Below are 20,691 nucleotides of genomic sequence, written 5' to 3' on the forward strand. Positions count from 1 at the left end.
ATCCCTTGAGCTCTGACAGACATGGGGCACCACCTGCCTCTCCACGAAGCCCGTGCTGGTGTGCGACCACCCTCATGGCACTGACATTTCTCCTCATGCCCAGCCTGGTGCAGCTCTGTGCCCTTCCCCTGCCCTGCCATCGCTCAACAGGGAGCAGAGGCCAGCACCTCCCTCTGCGTCTCCCCTCCTCAGGAGGATGCCCAGAGCCATGAGGCTGCCTCTCGGCCTCCTCTTCTCCACTCCAGACAGCCCAGTTATCCCCAGCGTCTCCTCACAGCACAGGCCTTCCAGCCCTGTGCATATGCAGTAGAAGTTCACACTTAGCCATATCACAGAGAATTTGACCTGCACACTTTGAACATTTTGTGAGGGATATAAATTTGGATCTTAGCATAATACTAAGTCTGGAGTATTATTGTTATTTCCCAAATAAATACTATTTTTTTAAATGGAGATTAAATTATTCTCTTTTAACAATTTTATAAAGCCTGTCAAAGTAGCTGTGGTTGTCTATGCTTTTTGGCTTTGGTCCTTCAAGGGAAGATTATGATGACAGATATGTCAATGATAAGATCTGATCTTTTATGTTAAAATATTTTCCATTTTTTTCTCTTTTTTCAGGCCTTTGTTGAAAATAATCCTGCTATTAAATGGTGTCCTATACCAGGCTGTGAAAGAGCAGTAAGGCTAACAAGACAAGGAACAAATTCAACAGGATCAGATACACTTAGCTTCCCTATGCTAAAAGCCCCTGCTGTAGATTGTGGAAAAGGACATCTTTTCTGCTGGTTAGTACTAGGAACTTATCTCTACATAAACTCATTGCCACTGCTATTCCAAGGATTAATAGAAAGTTAAAAGTGGCACTTAGTATGAAGCATACAACAACAAAAAATATGGGATGGTATATGACTGTAGTATTCTGTATTCATGCAGTAAGGAAACTCATGTGCACAAACATTTCAGTATTTTGGGGCACTAAAGTTTCAGCAAAGGTTTATAATATTGTCGTGTTATTTATTGGTTCTAACTGATGCAAAACAGTGGCATGAAGTGACGTGATTTTCTCTTTTTAGGGAGTAGGAGTATAGGTAGAGGGATTTTTTGCGTCTGTTGTGGATTGTTGTAGCATATCTGATATTCAGAATTACAGCATAGAAAATGAGCAAAGTTTGGCTCTTTCAGAATTTTGGTGGAATCACGTCAGAAAAGCTGGAGCTTAAACAGAGCTGTGAAGGATCTTTTGCTCCATACATAGCCAGTTGTTTGCTGGATCACTCCGATCATTGTTTCACTTTTTCAATGCTTTTTCTTGTTAAGTCTTAAGATGAATACAAGCTCAAGAAGGAGTGAAGAAACATTAAAATATTTTTTAAAAACATCCCTCAGATTGCCTGAGCTGTCTGTCTTCAGCAGTTTCAGGGAAAGGGCAAGAACAATATCAACAAAAGCAAAAAAGTGGTGGGATATTTTTCTGAAATCTGGCACAAGCCCTGTCCTTGCTCCTTAAGATTATCAGACTGGTAACTTAAGACTGTTGACTGATTTAAGACTGTTGTAGTGGGACGTCTTTTTTGCTTTGGAAAACCAAAAAAGGTCAACGTAAGTATAAACATTTAGACAAGCTGTGTAATCCTTCTTTTCATTTTTCAATTGAAACCATGATACAAGAAGAAGAGATCCTGAGTAATCTGCTTGATTCCAAATATCATAAGACTCTTAATGAACGATAATTCTGATTTTAGTTCTTTCCTTATATGAATGGAAATGAAGAAGGAATAAGAGGAAAGTAGACATAATGAAGCAACCAGGAAAGCTGGAAAACAGAACTTCTTGAGAACAAGTTTTTCACAACGGATGGAGAACTCAGAAAGAAATAAATCCTGTGAAAACAAACCAGAAAATGATTTCACAGTGAACATATAACAAACCTTAGTGCCATTCCACAAGAAGGTACCAGCCTCTCATCCTTGCTTCTGTGTCCTAACAGAGAATCAACCTTCTATTGACCTGAAGGACAGAGTTTGAGATTGCTTCAGTGTAATATTGACACGGTCTTTCAGACATTGGCAGCCTCTTCTTCCTTAACATTGGCTGAATGCACTAACTCCTTAGAGTGTCCTCTAAATATGAATACGTTCTCCGAGTGCCTGATTTTTATGAGAAATTTCTTTTTTATGCTTCCTGATAATATTTCTTTATGTTCTTTTTATGTTAATGCTTTGAGATACTGCACAAGTGAATATGACTAAGGTCTTGAAAAAAGACACAATTCTATCAGCAAAATGTCCAAGAAGGTATTTCCAATGCCTTTTTTTCCTCCCCACAAAAGAAGACTTTCAGCAATGGCAAGAAAGTTCTGCTAGCAACTGAAGCATTCTGCAGTACTATAAAACAGAACGTTTTGCTGAGGACGGTCATGTTAGTCTCATAGTACAAAACACTGCATGATAAAAATAGCTCTTCTGGAGAAAAAGAAAGCGTGTTCTCAGTTCAGAGGGTCTTCATCATCACTGTATGCTTGAAGGGAGCTTGCTTTATATCTTTAAAGTTCAATCAACACATCCCACATTTCCATACTTCTGTCAGTTCTGCACGATTTCCCAAATAATCTACAGCTTAGACATTACAATATCAATTTATACTGCAGTTAGTAAGAGATTCTTCAGAATCTATACATTAGAAAACCCCAGCCAACCCATAGATAATCACTTGCTATAATGTAGTAAGGAACAATCTGTGAGGATATATCAGTGTGGAATGTCCATTTGTAGGATCTGTAGCCTTTCTCCTCATAAAATCAAGAAAATATAAAAGTAGGAATGTTCTTCTTAAGCATGGGGTTCCTTGGAAGGTACTCATTTCTCATTACCTGCCAGTAACAACACCTTCAACAGAATCTAATCTGTTGTGACAAATATAAAATTCCATTCCTTTTCAGAAAAATTACTGAGATTCTTAAATGTAGTGCAAATGAAAATGGTGCATGAATCCTACATCTGTATCAGACAGATTCTGTATATATAAAACCCCTTCATGCTGTGTCAGACACATAAGGAATTGTAGCAAGCAGACACTTCCGGAAAACAGTCTTAGCAGGTACTGCATGCTTAGTTTTGCACCATCAATCCTCACTCCTGTCTCTCAAAGACACAAGACTGTCTTTTACCTTCTCAGGAGATAAAATATTCCATAAAATATTTTCGTAGAAACTAAGTTAGACTAGGGAGCTCCCATCTTACAATGTGAAGAGTGTGGCTTTCTCATTTATACTGAGATTTTTCAAGATTTCTAAGGGACTCAGTGCAATTCTTGAAATATTTGCTTATTCCTTATGGTAGGATTGTTGAAAATGTCAGTTCTGTTTTCCAAATGTTCTCTAAAATTCTGTAAAGGGTGTTTCATTTTCCACTTTCCATGTTCTGAAAATATTTCAGACTTAAGGACTAAAAATCAGTCTGTCTAAAAGTTCACATATTTGAAAATCAAAGTCCCTTCCTTCTCCCTTCCCACACAGTAGTAGATTGACTGATCAGCTTTTGACTTAAAACTGAGTTTGTTAAAGTTATTTTTTATAATTTCAGTACTTCCTCGGAACAAATACTGTGAGAGAGGCCTGGACTCTTTTGAAATCAATGATTTAAGAGTACTACTGTCCCACAGGTGTGAAAGGTGTCAGTTTTGAACTGTGCTGAGGTTGTCTTATTATAGACTATCTATTCATGCTTGTACAAATCTTTTCCAACTACAGAATCTTAAGCATCTCCAAAGTGGAGCTCCTTGTGTCATGAATTTAAGCTTGTTATATAGCAGACTAGCTAGTGGAAAAAAGGTTCAAAACTGTGCTCCTAGTCCTTTCTTTGTTCAGATATTCCTGTTTAAAATGTGGACAAGAGTGATCAGAGAGATACTAATTTAGCTTCTGAATCTGCACTGCAGAAAGCAGTTCACCATTTGATCTGCGGAAAACTTGCATATGTTCTGATGCAGCTGGCGCCCATCAGATATTTACTCCATATGATTTTTTTTTGTTTGATGTGGCAGATGTCTGAGGCTGTGTGCCACCTCTCCAGTAAAATAGGGAGTCATTACAAATCCAGAGTCCATATTGACGCATCTACCTACACACAAGAACCATCTGGAAGCCATTTATCTGCTGCTGTATGGTAGTGATTGCCATCCTTAAAGCTAGTACTAACCTCAAGACAAGCTCAAGGGACTCATTTCTCTACTTTGTCCATTTCATTTGGAGACTGATGGAAAGAGCAAAAATCCATAAGCATTTAAAGCTGATTGAAGGGCTTGGATCTTGTTCTGGACTGAAAGCATGAATCTAGTTAAAGATTAATTATTACTACTGCATAGGTACAAATAATACTACATAAAATGAATTTCAGCAATAGCAAACTACCTAGTTTTGGATAATCTCTTTATTACGAGTTGAAATTTAGCTTTATCGTAGAAACTGTACTAGCATTTTTTGTGGCTCTAAAGTAGTACTTTGTCTTAACTTAAAGTGCAAACCTGATGATTTAATTCAGGTTGTAATTTTAAAAGCTCTATTCCTTTCCTGTCTCATTTAAATTCTTTATTAATCTTAATGATGGTCATCTATGCTTGTGAGTAAGTGGTCTAAGAATATTTTAAAATAATGTTAATTGGATGACTTTTTATCTTCCTGACTTAATTAAAGTTTGAGTGTGACTTGATAAGTTTCCATGGCCTTTTAGCTTGAACCAATTTCAACTTTCATTCTAAATCTCTAAATGAATAGTTATTGTGTATACATCTTAATTTTCAGGGAATGTCTTGGTGAAGCACATGAACCTTGTGACTGCCAAACCTGGAAGGATTGGCTACAGAAAATATCTGAAATGAAACCAGAAGAACGTAAGTTGTGCCTTTTTTATTCTTATTATTTTGTTGTTTTCTTCTATTTTTAGTGGGGTTTTTTAGTAGCATTAATTAAAACCTTTACATTGGTTGAAAAATAGGATAAAGAAGAGAAAGAAAAGCAAATTGCTGAACGAGGAGCAGCTTCACGCTTTATCTGCGTATGAGGACGCAGTAACGGCAGACTTTAGCCATTCCTCCCTATTCTCTCTTCATAAATCCGCATGGGGTTCAGATAGATTTTTTTCCCTTCCTCTTACAGCTTCCTTCATTATTTTTTCATTTATTACTGAATATAACTTTATTTGTGCTGGACAATTTAAAATCCTTATCCCAGTCTATACGTCCATTAGAATTCTGTTCCATGCAGTTGTTTGTGTGCTTTAAAACTATTTAAAGGCAACAAGTGATGATAATGGTAAGGCTGAGGGTGAATTGCAAGGGAATTGTGGGGAATGGCTTAATGTTAAATAACTGTTAGTGAAACAGCTAACAAAGATGGGGTTTACACAGGACAGATGTTTTCTTGGTCAACAGAAACAAGCATACAAAAAAATAACAGTAACTTGAATAAACAGTATCTTAACTTGATTACCACAGTTGAACCTTTCCACAGTATGTCATAGATTATTCTGAAATGCATATAAAGTGGTATAGATGCAGATTATACCATGCTTAGTCAAACAATGCAATTTTTTCCTATGTTTTTCTCATTTATATATATGCTATATATGACACATACTACACTATGCATAAATAATATGGATAAGATTATTATGTAAAAATGAGTAGGTGTGTATATTTATATATATGTGAGAAATATATATAGTGAGGAATTACAATACTCTATCAAGAAAAAGGTAAACACATATCTTTCCTAATCTGATTTTCACAAGATATTAAACAGCTACAATTTCAACTTGTCTTGTTTTCGCATGCTTCACATCCTCCTGTCACCCTCATAAAGTTGTGGGAGTTAGTGAGGCATATGAAGATGCTGCCAACTGTCTGTGGTTACTAACTAACTCCAAACCATGCGCCAACTGCAAATCTCCAATTCAAAAGAATGAGGGCTGCAACCACATGCAATGTGCAAAGGTAAGAAATGACCTTTCATGTAATTTGTTGTGAAACCATAATTCAGGTTGTGTGTGTCATAGATACATTTCAGGAGCACAGAAGTCCAAAACCTCTGAAATGTGTCTAAGATCTAATGGAACCTGGTGCAAGAATTGCATAATTTGCAAATCGTTAGTTACATATATTTAGAAGATGTTTCATATTTAGTGAAATTTGTTTGGCTGGCAGGTGAGCACTGTAATTATGAAGATTTCGTAAACACCTGACAATTACTGGCAATACAGTATGAAACCTAAGGGAACAGAAATCATTGATAGTTTAATCATCGTTAATAATGTAGAAGAGAATGAACACTTGCAGTTGGCAGAAGATGATATATTTTAAGAAATGGTAAGGTCTAATGAATGTTTTGCCTTCATGCATTTTTCTTTCGCATTATTTCTCTACATGGCAAGACAACAGAAAAGTTTAAATGAAAACTGTAAACACAAATTAATCAGTAGGAATGAAAAGACAGGAAAGGGTAATACCAAAAGAAAGTTATTGGTGACAGCAGCCAAAAAATTAGTCATGAGTTTGCACAGTGCTACTGAAATAGAAAAAATATTTTTGCCATGAGTACAGTATAATTTGAAAACACTTTTTCTATCAAATTAGTTAAAAACAGCATATTTAGCATGCTGTTTCTCTATGTCAGAAATATCTTATATAACCACAGCTAATACCTGTTTGAGGGTGATCATTGAAAATACGAAGGTTGCACTTATTTGACATAGTTAGCTTCCAATAAAAAGTTAAGAGGTTTAGAAAGTAATTCTCTTCATTTTTCTGGAAATGTGTTAGTTTTCATTGCTATCCAGGTCTTATTTTCTTTATATTATCATCACATATTTTGTCTGACACGAGCTGAGGATTGGGTTTGGGCTTCTTTTTTTTTTTGGTGTAGTTTGTCTGCAGCAGCAGAGAACAGATTCTGTTCTACTTCAGTTTATGCCAAGTTTGCTGTTCTTTTTTTTCTTCTTAAATAATTTTTAAAAGAGGTCATAAATTCCATAGCACTAAAAAGTGTAATAAGGTATGTTGTTCAGCTCAATTTGAAATCTTCCAGACTGTAAACAGAGTGCTTGAAATAGGTATTTGCAGAAGGATTGCATTGGTGTCAAGATTTAAACAATTCATATATGAGATGTAGAATCATGGGAACGTTTAGGCTGAAAAAGACCCTTAAAATCAACAAGTCCAGTCATCCCCTAACTCTCCCATGTCCATCACTAAACCATGTCCCTAAGTGCCACATCCACACATCTCTTAGATACCTCCAGCGATGAGGACTCCACCACCACAGTGGGCAGTCCATTCCAATGCCTAACCACTTTTCCTGTTAACAAATTCATCCTAATATCCAAACTAAACCTCTCTTCCTGGAGCAACTCAAGGCCATTTCCTCATGTCCTGTCACTTTTTAACTGGAAAAAAAAAGAGACTGAGACCCTCCTTGCTGCAACCTCCTTTCAGGGAGATATACATGTAGAGAGCTATGAGGTCTCCCCTCAGCTTCCTTTTCTTCAGACTGAACAGCCCCATTTCCTTCCATTGCTCCTCATATGTCTGGTTTTCTAGTCCCTTCACCAGGTTTGTTGCTCTGGCTTTAGCAACTCGATGTCCTTTTCGTAGTGAGGGGCCCAGAACTAAACACAGTACTCGAAGTGTGGTCTCACCAGCACTGGGTACTGAGTGAAAATCCCTCCCCTCGTCCTGCTGGCCATGCTGTTCCTCACAGAGGCCAGGCCACCGTTGGCCTTCTTTGCCACCTGGGCACATTGCAGGCTCCTGTTCAGCCAGTGTAACAAAATGTTCAGGATGTGACAAAGCCTCTTCAGTTACTTGACAGCAGTTGTTGTCACTGAGCTCCTCTCAAAAGAATGAAAGTATGGCTTAAGACTTGAGAGGACTTCGACTACTAAGCACTGGTGAATATAGATAATTTAATTTAGTACCATCCTGAGGCGCTGGCTGACAACCACAATTCTATTCCCCTTTGATGTCGTTCCTTATAAACAGCTTAAAGTGCCCTTAAATCAGTCAGCTTCCCTTTGTCGTGGAGAGATCTCTGCACACAGAGGCAGCCTCCCCTCAGCCTGGTGAGAAAGTAAAGGAAGGGGAACCTCGGGATCACTGCAGGGCTCAGATGCAAGGTATTGCGGACACCTCGCTTGTCTCTTCCTCCACTGAAGGAAGGGCCTGTTACAAAGCCTCTGCCTTCCCTGCAGTAAGTTCTGCTCAAGCCTACTACGTGGTGAGTAGAGAACTGCAACCACCTCTTAGGAGCTAGCATGTACCTCGGTGTAGAGACGACGCTGTTCTGTCACAGAATCCATTTCTGTATTTAAGCAGGCACCGTACTGTTTTATGAGCCTGGTTTCTAAGGTAACGAGGCTCATGCAGTCCTGCTGTCTCTCACTCCCCTAACTCTAGTAGCTTTTAACCTTCTGGGTACTTTGAACCAGATAGAGGAGGGGGCATTGCAGATACTAAATCACCACAAATTTCACAAAACTTGGTAGCTCCATGGTACAGAGGCTTAATTTGTACTGCCCCCAAGAGAGAGGCTGAAATACCTACTCAGCAGTTACCTGCTCAGCAATTACCTTTTCTGCTTGACTCAGACGGTGGCCAGGCAGCACGTGTCATTTGGTAAGCCCAGCCAGTGCTGCCACATGGATAGCTGATCATAAAGGCGAATAAAACAGAGCCCAGGGTTTTGGGAGATGAGTCAGAACAGATGGACGCGGTTTTGAATGTTTAATGAGAGTGAACCTCGGGTTATTGAGGAGGCTTTCGGTGATGTGCTGAGAGATTAGAGGATACATATGGTGGAGTGATCATGGAGGGAGGTAATTTGAGAGAGGTGGCATTATTGCAGTAGGAGCATATACACATATAAATGAATAGGAAATGAAGCTTTAATAGTTCTGTTTGTTGTGGAATAACTTGCTTCGTGCTGTTTTGTTTTTTTTTTTTTAGTTTTGCTACAATTTTTTTCTAATGGATGTTTCTGAATGATAGGCAAATGATATACACTTCAGACTTTTATATACAACTATTTGCAAACTTCATTCTCAGCACTCATCTTACCATTTTGTATAAGCAAACATCTTCAAAAAATATTTAAATAAAAGGTACAGCACAATAGCAAGAAGAAAGAAGTTTGCATTGGTTTTTAGAAGAAAATTAACATCAGTGGTAAGACAAAATTAGCAAAAGTACAATGCAGGAATTGGATTTCTTTTTGTCATGTAATATAATTAATTGAACAACTTCTTATGAAGTTATTGAGTGTTCCATAGAATCATAGAATATCTGAGTTGGAAGGGGAAGATGTAGCTTAATTTATTGAATTCAAATAATAATGTTAATGGCTTCCTATTTACTAATTCGTAAATTTTTGCTTCTGTTATTCAGAATTTTTCTTTGTTCATTTGTAAAACAGATAAAATGAACCGGAATGACCAAGTCTTAAAGTCTTTTGCACACCCATCCATAAACAGCTTCCAATTATTTTGAAATAAACTAGCTGAGAATTCAGTGCTGAGTTGAAAATAATACAGTTTGACCTTCCCTAATGCAGAGCATGTCTGGATAAGACAGATCTCCTTGTGTTACCTGTTTTGAAAACTTTCTACTCAGTAAACACAGAAAAGGCTTAACTTGAAGTAATCACTCTTCAAATTCATGTTCTGTGTTTTTTTTCTCTCTTGCTTTAGTAGTTGCTATTAATATTTTACATCATGAACAGTACATGATTAAAATACCAGTAATCACATATTTTGAATTGCTATCAGAAAACAAGTAAAAAAAAAAAAAAAAGGTAAAATCATTTTTCACCTAAGCTTTCTGTTTTCTTTAGGCTTATGTTTTTTGAAATTTATTAAATAAAGTCAGTTAGGCACTTCTAAGGTTTTAAGTGCCCTTTCTGCGTTACAGCAGATACTAAATCATAGCACTTCTTTCACATTCACTGCACTACAAAGATACCAGCAGGGCTGCAGATGAGAATAGTAAATTTCAAAAGCACCCTTCTTGAACTGTTGATATTTATCACTGTAAAGGCAGACTAGGACTGAGTGAAGAACTGTTCTTCTCTGTATGGAGAATATTCAGGATTCTAAAAAATACTGCTTTCCAATTTGCAAAAAAGGCAAAATCCTGAATGTTTTTCATTAACCAACAACTGAAGAAAATGCAGGTAAGATCAGTTGAAGAACTGCATTTCGGTAACTGAAGTAATTAGGGTTTTTTGAGTGTTTTACAGTTAAAGTCATTCATGTATAAATCATTTGTTTCATTTTAATGATTTAGAAATTAAATTTACTGATAATTTCACATCTCTCTTAGAGCCAGGAAATTTGATAAAATTCTCCCTTTCTCATCTGCTGTTCCTGTGTCATTTTAAAAATGGGACTTTTAAAAACAAAACAAACAAACAAAAAAAAAACACCTAATCATCTCTATTTATCGCTTGCTTTATTTCATCCATTCAAAACTTAACTTGTAGGTCCAACATAATCTTGGGAATCAAGGAATAAAAATTATGACTTCCACGGTTTTATAACCAAGATCTTCTATAGTACATAAAATAAGAAGGAGGCTCCTCAGAAATTCTATTTAAACTATAAGTACAGTCAGAATAATGTTAATTCATTTTTTCATGGGAGAGAATAATGATGCATAACCGCAGACCTACAATGTATCAGCTTCTTTCTTTTTTCCCCATGTTTTTCTGAAGTGCAAATATGACTTTTGCTGGATATGCCTAGAAGAATGGAAGAAGCACAGCTCTTCTACTGGAGGCTATTACAGATGTACTCGCTATGAAGTTATTCAACATGTCGAGGAACAGTCCAAGGAGATGACAGTAGAGGTAACAAATAAATGTGTTTGTTTAAAAAAATAGTGCTAAGGCTGCAGCTTTCTGTTTAGGGTAAATTCAGTCAAAATTCTTCCCAACCAGAATTTTAACTGGGAAAATATAATTTTAAATATAACAAAAAGACAGAAAGAAAACACTGCTTATTTGTGGACAGAAGCGTAAGATTTGGTTCTTCTTTTGGCTTTGGTAGCAACCACTGGTTGGCTTTAGACAAGTCAATATACTTCTCTGTGCCATGGTTTCCTTTTGTGAAATGTGTGTGCTGGTCCTGTAATTAGGTACTGTGCATTACAGAAGACACATTTGAATCTTGGCATTTGGAAAGTCTGCTTAAAAATAGTATGCACAAACACAGTGCATTGACTCTCAGTTACAGTATTTGCAGGCTTGGGAATTCCAAAAATTATATTTCTCTCTTCTCATACACATCACTTGTCAGTATTGTATGTAATGCTTTACGTGTAGAGGAAGTATAAACAGTTATGTAATTATATCTAATGATGATTATTAAATTAAGCCATAAGACTTGTCTTGATTTGTTTTCCTTTCCCATTATTTTCCAGGCGGAAAAGAAGCATAGAAGATTCCAAGAACTGGATAGGTTTATGCACTATTACACAAGGTTTAAGAACCATGAACTTAGCTACCAGGTATGGGTCAAATCATTTTTACTCATTCTTGTTTCCATTTTATTTGTCCCAAAATAATCAGCTTGTTGTATTTTATTGTTTTCTTGTTCTAGTTAGAACAGCGCCTTCTAAAAACAGCCAAAGAAAAGATGGAGCAGTTGAGTAGAGCTCTCAGCGGAAGTAAGTAGAATTTGTCAGTATTTGCTGTGAACTAAAAATTTGATCTGAAATCAAATCAAATGTCTTACAGCTAAGCCTCTTGAATAGAGCTCACATCAGTCTGCTGTGTGATGTGATCCCTTCAGTAATACAATTCCTAAGCAGTGAATGAAAGCTAAATGTACAGTAAATCATATATCTTTCAAAGACATAGGGAAAGCAGCATTAGTAAGAGAGAAGTTAATATTCTGTGCTGAGTTCTTGCAGTAAGAACATGGTACACTCATGGAGAACCTGCTGCTGTTTATTTGCAAAATATTTAGCTGATGTGCACATTTTTGGTGGAAATCTCTTACACTAAAATAAATGCTGACATCAGCAGGAAAATATTTTCACAGTGTTGTATTGTCTTACAGCCGAGGGAGGCTGTCCTGATACCACATTCATCGAAGATGCAGTACAGGAGCTTCTAAAAACTCGCCGCATTCTCAAGTGTTCTTATCCATATGGATTCTTTTTGGAGCCTAAAAGCACAAAGAAAGAAATATTTGAACTTATGCAGGTAATACACGCATATCGTTTGCTTTTCTGTTCTTTTATTGGTAGTGTTAGTTATCAGTGTCTTGTTTCCATTTTTGTAATGTAAAACTGATAGACTTAGTATTTGTAAACAAGTCTGGAAAATTAATGCAGAGGGAAAATTTATACTCTATGACACAGTAGCTTTTAGTTCAATTTTAGGATGAATGAAAAACAACACATGGCTGCAGAATGAAAAGGGCAAGGACAGGTGGAAGGGGAAAAAAAGGAAAATCATTTCTGTTAACCTCCTTTTGAAATAACATTTTAGCTGAACTCTCTCTTTGAGCAAGCTTCATAGCCCAAATACAGAAGAAGCCCTCCCCAGAAAGCAGCGAGTAGACAGTTACATCAGAGGAGGCCTGGATCAGGGCAGGTGTTATTCTGGGCTAGGAAGGATTTTCCATCAAGTTGTCTTCTTCTTCTGTAGCTCCTGTTTCCTGTTTGTCCCTGCTAATGTGTCAGATGAGGGGGTGGGAGGCAGAGCTGGGGGAGAACCAGGGGGTGAGGGTGGGGGTGCTTCAGCTGCAGGGGCTGCTGCCTGCTTTCCTTTCCTTTCGGGCCCCAGTAGATAGATGTTCAGTGCACGAGTGTGTGCAGAGAAGCCCTGCTGCAAGCTGGAGTAGAACATTCAGGTCAATAAAGGGATAGGCTAGAAGGGCAGATATTTTGGGGTGGAGACCCCAAATAGCTTGTTACACATGGAGTAACGGGTACACGCTCAAACTCCAGTGAGTAACAAGCTCAAGTATCTGCACACAAGGAGTGGCTGAGGGAACTGGGGTTGTTTAGTCTGGAGAAGAGGAGGCTCAGGGCAGACCTCATTGCTCTCTACAACTACCTGAAAGGAAGCTGTGGGGAGTTGGGGGTTGGTCTCTTCTCACAGGTAACTAGCAATAGGACTAGAGGGAATGGCCTCAAGTTGCACCAGGGGAGATTCAGGTTGGAAATGAGGAGACATTTCTGCTCAGAAAGAGCAGTCAGGCACTGGGATGAGTTGCCCAGGGAGGTGGTGGAGTCACCTTCCCTGAGGGTGTTTAAGGAGAGGTTGGCCGTGATGCTTAGGGACATGGTATGTTGGACCAGATGATCTTGGAAATCTTTTCCAACCTTAATGATTCTATGATACAGAGTAGTATTCGAGCCAGGGCCCAAATCCAAAATGGAAAAGTTGGGGCAACTGATAAAGTTTCAGGCCTGAAAGAGCAGGCTTCCAAGCATGCACTGACAAGTTTGGTCTGGCTTAGTCATCATCCACCTCAAAGTCTTTACTGATGAATCAAGGTCGTTGTTCTAGACAACGTAATGAACACCAAATAAAAAAATGATTACTGTCTCTGTTAGCTGCATCAAAGAGGAAAGAAGAGATGGATAGGCAGAAAACAATTACAGGTGATCTTGCTAAGGGGGATCTCTGTCATTTCTTCAGTTTTAACAATTATTTGAGAGTTAGTGCTAAAGAGGACTGATGGATCTTCTGTCTGGATGGTATTTTCAGGAAAATGGAAATCATTCCATTCAGTATTTATGGTGTAGAGCTCTGCCTGGTTTTTGTTTCACTGTAAAAGTATTGTGTTCTGTATTTGTTAACTACTGCAGACAGACCTAGAAATGGTCACTGAAGACCTTGCACAGAAAGTGAACAGGCCTTATCTTCGGACTCCTCGCCATAAAATCATCCGTGCAGCTTGTCTTGTGCAGCAGAAGCGGCAAGAATTCTTGGCCTCTGTAGCCCGTGGCGTTGCTCCTGCAGACTCACCAGAAGCACCCAGGCGCAGGTAATCCAAACAAAACCCTGTGCAACTAAAATAAGTTCATTTGGTAGCTGTCAGAGTGGGTCAATCCCTTGTCATTCTTTGACAGCAAGGTAAAGTGGAGCTGATAAACTTGGTGGTCATAAATCACCAGAGAGTTACATTTTCTTGGTCATTTGATCCTTACGGAATTACAACTTTTTTGCAAACCCTAATGCTCACATGCTGTTAATCACCTTCCCTTTGCTGATGAAATTGCAAATGAGAAACCTCTCCTGGCTTTTAAAATTGTGTCAAAAGCCAAGTGCAAGAAATGTCTTTGAGGATTGGGATAGTGAGGATTGTTGTTTGTTTGTTTTTCACTTCTTCATAAGCACTTAAAAAAGAACCAGGTTCATGGTGTAAGTCAGCGTGGTTAACTGGTCAGCAAATAAGTAGTGTGATTTGAAATCAACATTTAAGTAAAACACCAAACGAAAAGAAAACAATGACCAAAAAAACCACAAAACCTTAAAGAGGTTATTGACCAAATTGTTTCACTACTGTTTTGTAGGAGTTATTTTTTAAATGATGCACTTACGTCTTTAATGGTGTCAAAAACATAAAACTGAGTTTATTTATTATTTTTTTTAATACATTAACATATGCATCAATTTGAAAACTCAATTACTACTTCATGACAAAGAATTCACATGGCATAATTACTTGTAAGGATTATCCTTCCCACCCACCTCTCCCATAGCAGCAGTTACGCAGGGTACCCTGAGGACAGTACACAGTTTGAAAATGTGTTTTCACCCTCAGTATTTTGACTTCAGCTATACAAACAATAACCTTTGTGAAAAATGTGTTTGAGAATTACCGCTCTGTTTTGCAACCTAAATTGCTCCCCCATTTGTGATACATTAATGATTAAATGTCATGGCTTCCATTTCACTTTTTTTCCCTTCCAAATTGTCACTAAATACCTGAAATGCTCCAAAATTCTATAAATATTTCATAGAAATATCAAGCAGTTCTGGAGTAGTCAACACTTCTATTGTAATTTTGTAGCTTCCTAAATTAGTTTTAAGGTAAGAATTAGAGTAGAAGACTTGTTAACTTAGGAGAGTTACAGTTGCACTCATTTTTATATGTTGATATGTTTTGAAGCTATGTATATTGTTCTTACTTTGTTCCAACTCTGAATTTTATGGTATATCTCTTAATTTTACAGTTTTGCTGGTGGAACGTGGGATTGGGAGTATTTAGGATTTGCATCCCCTGAGGTAAACTATTTCTTTTAAAATCTTTAAGTTACTTCTGCATTTTCTAGAAACACAGGTATGACTGTGGTCTGCATGAAGAGCTTCCTTATTTTGATTTAAAGCTTTTCAAATTGGTTTAAGCTTACCTTATTATTTATTTCACAATAGAAGGAAATATATGCATAGCTAACTGTGCAGTAACATTAACATGGATATAGTTATTTAAGATGGCATCATCATTTTTCAAGTACATAACCAGCTTTAGAATTATATATAAACTGGTTTCTATGTGCTGGAAAACCTTAATAAATATATGAAATTGTGTAGACTACTTTTCAATGCAACATTATTTCAGCAGAATTTGAGAAAGTCTAAGAAATTTCCATCCTTCTGTAGCAATCCTACAAAAAACATACAGATATACTCCCAAATATTTTAACCAGTTGAAATGTTTCTTTTTACTTTATGCATTAAAGCAGGATGGAATTGCATACTCAAATTAGGTAAACTTGTGGTATTTAAACCAGGACTGAAAACTAAAAATTTTAAAACTAATATTTCACCATCTGTATGTGGGAAAGGGTATATAATTTTCAAGACTCTGCACCAAAATTTGAGAAGCTTCCTATAAAGCTTTTCTTCATCATCTTAATTTTTATTTAATATTTTGAGAACATTAGATTAAAGATTAAAGCATTCAGTTAGGAAGGAAGCTTCATCTCAACATTTCCTTGCTGCTGTTTTCTTTTCAGCTAGTCATTTTAAGCATCCTGGAAAACTCCACGTACTTTTTCTATATATTTCCTTTGCTATTGTTGGTGAGCATCATGCTGGTGAGAAAATAGCTTGTTTCTCTACAAAAGATCAACTTGCTTCTCCTGCCTAGTTCCTTTATTCCTTTGCTTTGAATTAATTCCATTATCATCAGTGGAACTGGATATGAGAAGAAGCTGATCAGCAGTATGTTGATAATCTGTTTAGCAGCAGGTGCCATGGCAGTCATGCTTAGATGATTGCTTACAAGTTTTTGTGATTTGCCTAAATGTGGCACTGTACTATGCAAGTTGGCTTCTTTGCTACCTAGCTCTCAAAGATACTTGCAACCACCTATGCTAAATGAATTTTGTGGAATTAATAATGGTCATCTTTGTTTATTTTAGTGATTTTCAATACAAAATTTTTGATGTAGAGCTGTACTTTTACTGGCAAGTAGTAGAACATCTGTGCATAACATGTTAGCACAGAAAATATAACCTTATTGGTTTTAGCAAAGAATGTGGGGTGTTGTATGCTGTTGTGTGAAACCATGAAGTTCCGACACAACAAAATAAAAGTTCCTTTGATCACATGTACAAAACTCTTACAAGTAATCAGAAATAAAATGTTATCAGTGGTAATCAAGATCTCTATATAATGCGTTAAAAAGCAACCAAAAGTATAGTTAAGGGGCAGTTGGTACAATCCATGACTCTGTCATGAACGGATGAAAGATAAGATCTGGTATGACTAAAAAAATCCTAATGTTCAGTGACCGCTTCTCATTATTCCTTATCTGATTCATAGTGATACAATTATATATTTTTAAATAATTCACTTACATTGCTTCATATCAAGATTTCATTTTCTGTTGTTTGGGGGTCTGCCTCCCATTTAGGAAATTTCAAAGCTCTTTAGGAGCTGGAAGGATGTTATAGGAAATAATCACTTCATGCTTGCCCTTGTTTTTATTCTGTCCCATAGGCTAACAGCACCACTAACACTGTTGAAGACAGGATATTGGGCTAAATGGGCCTTTCATCTGATCCAGTACAGTTATTTTTGTGATCTTACAATTTTCATGGATCTTCTTCTAATATAGATAAAAATCTTCCCACACCAATCATTTTGTGACAAATCTTTTTGGCTTGTATGTGTCATTATGAATAAGAATTTGAACTGAAACACTTCACGGAAAGACAACATACCATCACAATATCATTAAAATGAATAAGGTCATTATGAAAGAGCAATGACATTTCTTGATTTAAGTTTTAGATATTTTAGATGTTGAGATATTTTGGGATGTAGAGTTAATGTAAGAGAGGAACATTAATGGTAATGCTACCACTCTCAAGTCATTTGGCCAAAGGAAGCCTTTGGATTCCAGATTTGCCAAGCTGGGTTTTAGGGAAGAAATTGGCAGTATTCTTCTCTGAAGAGAAGTACCTGAGTGTATATTTTTATTCCCTTGGGTAAATCAGAGACTGAAATTAGGGAAAGACCTTACCTACACAGTCAGGTACTAGCCAGAAAACATACCTGGAAATTTGCCTTCAAGCATAAAATTAGTCTCTTAATATTAGCAAAGGTATGGACATGGAAACATTTATTTCCAAGTATAAAGATAATTAACCCTTGGGATCTTAATCTTTCCCATAAATGTTAGATAAACTGTCTTTGGTAAATACATACACCGTGAGAAAATACAATCTGCAGCAGTTCAAATCTGTATGGTGTGACACATTAACAGCTCAGGTTAGGCAAAGATAGGAGATTTATAATTCATGGAATAAAAATCCATCCAGGACTGCTCAGTAGGAGAGTGTTAGCTATGGCTTATGAAGTTCCTGAGCTGTTGTGTCCTGGAGCCAGGGAAAAGTGTAACAAATACCAGTAGATATCTGCTGCTTTTCTGTGTTTTTCCAAAGCTAATTCTACTGGCCATTGCTAGCAACAGGACCCCGACATGACCTACTGGTCTAACTCACATTAATTGTTTTTATGTTCTAAAATCAGTAGATACACTTTTACAAAAATGTGTGTGTGTGCGCGTAACGCTTGGCATCAAAGTTTTTAAACAAACAAAAAAAAAGGGTACTTGGGATTATTTTAAAAGGGAGATTGCAAGTATTAAAATATTGGTGGTACCGCTAGTATTTTTAGTTGCTAATTCGTTATTTTATAGATTTAGGATTACCTGGTGGTTGTTCGTTTATTTTTTTGTTTTTGTTTTAAGCATTGCATGATATAACTTGCAATTTATTTTTCTGAAAACAGGTGATTTTATAATAATACTATAAAATCACACATTTTTTTATAAAAATGTGGTGCTCGTCACATCAGAAAAATATTACTGCATGCTGCCCTGTATTTTGTAACCTTTGGTTTATGCAGGAATATGCTGAATTTCAGTATCGGAGGAGGCACAGGCAGCGTCGACGTGGAGACATGCACAGTCTGCTAAGTAATACTCCAGATCCTGATGACCCCAGTGAGAGTACCTTAGGTATGGTCCTGCCTGGGGCTGTTTGTTCTCTCTTGCTACTTCAGAAATTGCTAGTAGCAACCACAGTGTTCTCCTATGGGTGCATTTTAAACACGTTTCAAACATATTGTTATATTTGCCAGAATACAACGTTAAGACTCATTCTTGCACAGTTGTATGTGATTTTAGAAGCGTTGCTGACTTTACTGTGGCTGCTCCTCTTGTTAAAGAGAAATACATTGATCTTCCCACTAGCAATTCCTTAGCTATTTACAGCAGGCTTGTTTTTCTGAAGAAATTTTGAAAAATAAGTATTTCATATGCCAGCCTTATCTATACCAGCCTTTCAATGCAAATTAAAAGGACTAATTGCTGCTGTGAGCCTAGGCGAGATTTCCCCTGCTACAGGATTGCTGGAAGGTAGCCACAAGGCTGTATCACAAAACCCTGCTCACAAACTCCTGTACTGGCCAAGACAGCCTGGAGACAAGTTGGCATGGGCTATGACTTCCAGCATGCTGCTCTTCCAAGTGGTGCCACAGCTAGTCGTGCACTAAGGTCACTGTAACTTGGCTCTCAGGGTCTCTCCGAGCTTTTGCAAAGGTACCAAAATAGCTCAAATCCAAATCATAATCTGACTCTGCTTCTTCAGAGTTTCCAGTTGTGTGCTCGGCCTCTAAACCATGCAGCAAAAATTCTCCATGTCTCATGAACTTAAGCCCAGTAGCTTGTCCTTTAAAAACAAAATAAGTCCTTTACTAAGGAGAAGGAAACAAATACGTTCTTTATTTTAGAAACAGTAAAAAGAATTTTGGTGAGCTTTGGTCCTTCCCTATTGCAAGTAAAATGGAAAACCATCTTGTTGGTTTGAGGACTAGAATTTGACTAAAGACTTGGATATTTTAGTGACCAACAGTGCATCCTATTAACATATTCAGGAGACAGCTAGTTAGCCTCACTTTATTTCATTTTGAGTTTTGAAGAGGAAAATGCTATTTTCCAAATTCAAAGGAGTTATTTTTATTTCAGAGTAATTTTTATGGAAGCAGCATTTTATTTCTATTGTTTTGTCGGTAGTTTTAAGAAAACGGTATTGTCAGTGATCGCTGATGTATGCACAAACTACTCTTAATTGCCCTGCAACATTACAGTAAAAATTAATGCTCACATTACAGATGCTCTGTTGTCTGTGTAAGAACAGAGAAACCAACTTTGGTCTTAAGCCACCTGTAAATGCATCCCATAGCGTGCACTTTGCCTAAAATTAATTGCAAGCTGTGCATCACACTGAATTTCCATAGTGTGTAACAAGCCAGTGTCTAACTAACCACAGAAGGGCACTGAAACCTGAGTGTTCGTGAGGACACAAAGAGTGACATGCAGAGAGGCAAAAGGACAAATCCAAGCCCCTGCACTTGGCGTTGAGAGCATTCTGGCAGCATTTTCCACAAAGAGTTGTAAAAACACAGATCGTGATGGGTGACAGTCTGAGAGAGGGAAATACCGAATGCAAGTTGGACAGAGAGGCAGCGTACGGTATTTTTCAGGACTTTCCATAATTCATGTATATGCCTTGGAAGCATTTTGCCCGCTTGCCAGCAGGCTCAGGCTACTGGTGGCATACCACATCCTTTGAAAGAGAGAAGGAAGGCTACCAAGGCACAAATGAACCAGGCAGTCACTCCTCAAATAGCATAACTGGTGTTTAGCCACTGTGTAAGAGTTGCTGTAAAAGGGGATTTTTTGGATTACTTACTTCAGAGCGAATAAAGGACTAACATTATACAGCTGGGATCCTGAAGGAAGGCAAGAGGTTCTGCCAGTAAATGATAGGGGAGAAGGCTTTCTGACCTGTTCCTCAAATGTTTTTATTTCAATTGCCCAAACAGACACTCAGGAAGGTGGCAGTAGCAGAAGACATGGCACCTCCATGGTGAGTTCAGCTTCTATGGGTATTCTGCACAGCTCTTCGCTTCATGACTATACCCCTGTCAGTCGCTCTGAAAACCAGGATTCTCTTCAGGTATCTCCACTAACCTCTTCTCCATTCTCTCTGTTTTACTTACCTTCCTCTTCTCTGCTTTTCTTTGTCATGTTGTCTCTGCAAAACTTCTTAATTCTTCAACAAGAGAGGGAGAGTCCAGGGCAACAAATTACATACTCACACCAGTAAGAA

At 37.5% G+C, this 20,691-nt stretch overlaps 1 protein-coding gene across 3 annotated transcripts in view; it reads left to right on the forward strand.

The window, feature by feature from the left end:
- Positions 1-20,691, forward strand: part of ANKIB1 (ankyrin repeat and IBR domain containing 1) — a 97,153-nt gene that overhangs the window by 73,071 nt on the left and 3,391 nt on the right. Inside the window, exons 9-19 of one of the 3 annotated variants that reach the window (XM_084507917.1) lie at positions 622-788; positions 4,802-4,890; positions 5,861-5,991; positions 10,760-10,894; positions 11,467-11,553; positions 11,646-11,712; positions 12,108-12,253; positions 13,870-14,048; positions 15,241-15,292; positions 18,443-18,536; positions 20,405-20,538. In XM_084507917.1, coding sequence (XP_084364043.1) covers positions 622-788; positions 4,802-4,890; positions 5,861-5,991; positions 10,760-10,894; positions 11,467-11,553; positions 11,646-11,712; positions 12,108-12,253; positions 13,870-14,048; positions 15,241-15,292; positions 18,443-18,536; positions 20,405-20,538 — 1,281 coding nt within the window. Of the gene's footprint in view, positions 1-621; positions 789-4,801; positions 4,891-5,860; positions 5,992-10,759; positions 10,895-11,466; positions 11,554-11,645; positions 11,713-12,107; positions 12,254-13,869; positions 14,049-15,240; positions 15,293-18,424; positions 18,537-20,404; positions 20,539-20,691 lie in introns of all 3 variants that reach the window. The other 2 variants (XM_084507916.1, XM_084507918.1) reach the window with 2 other exon arrangements.

This window comes from Aythya ferina (assembly GCF_964211825.1).
Source record: "Aythya ferina genome assembly, chromosome: 2".
NCBI lineage: Eukaryota > Metazoa > Chordata > Aves > Anseriformes > Anatidae > Aythya > Aythya ferina.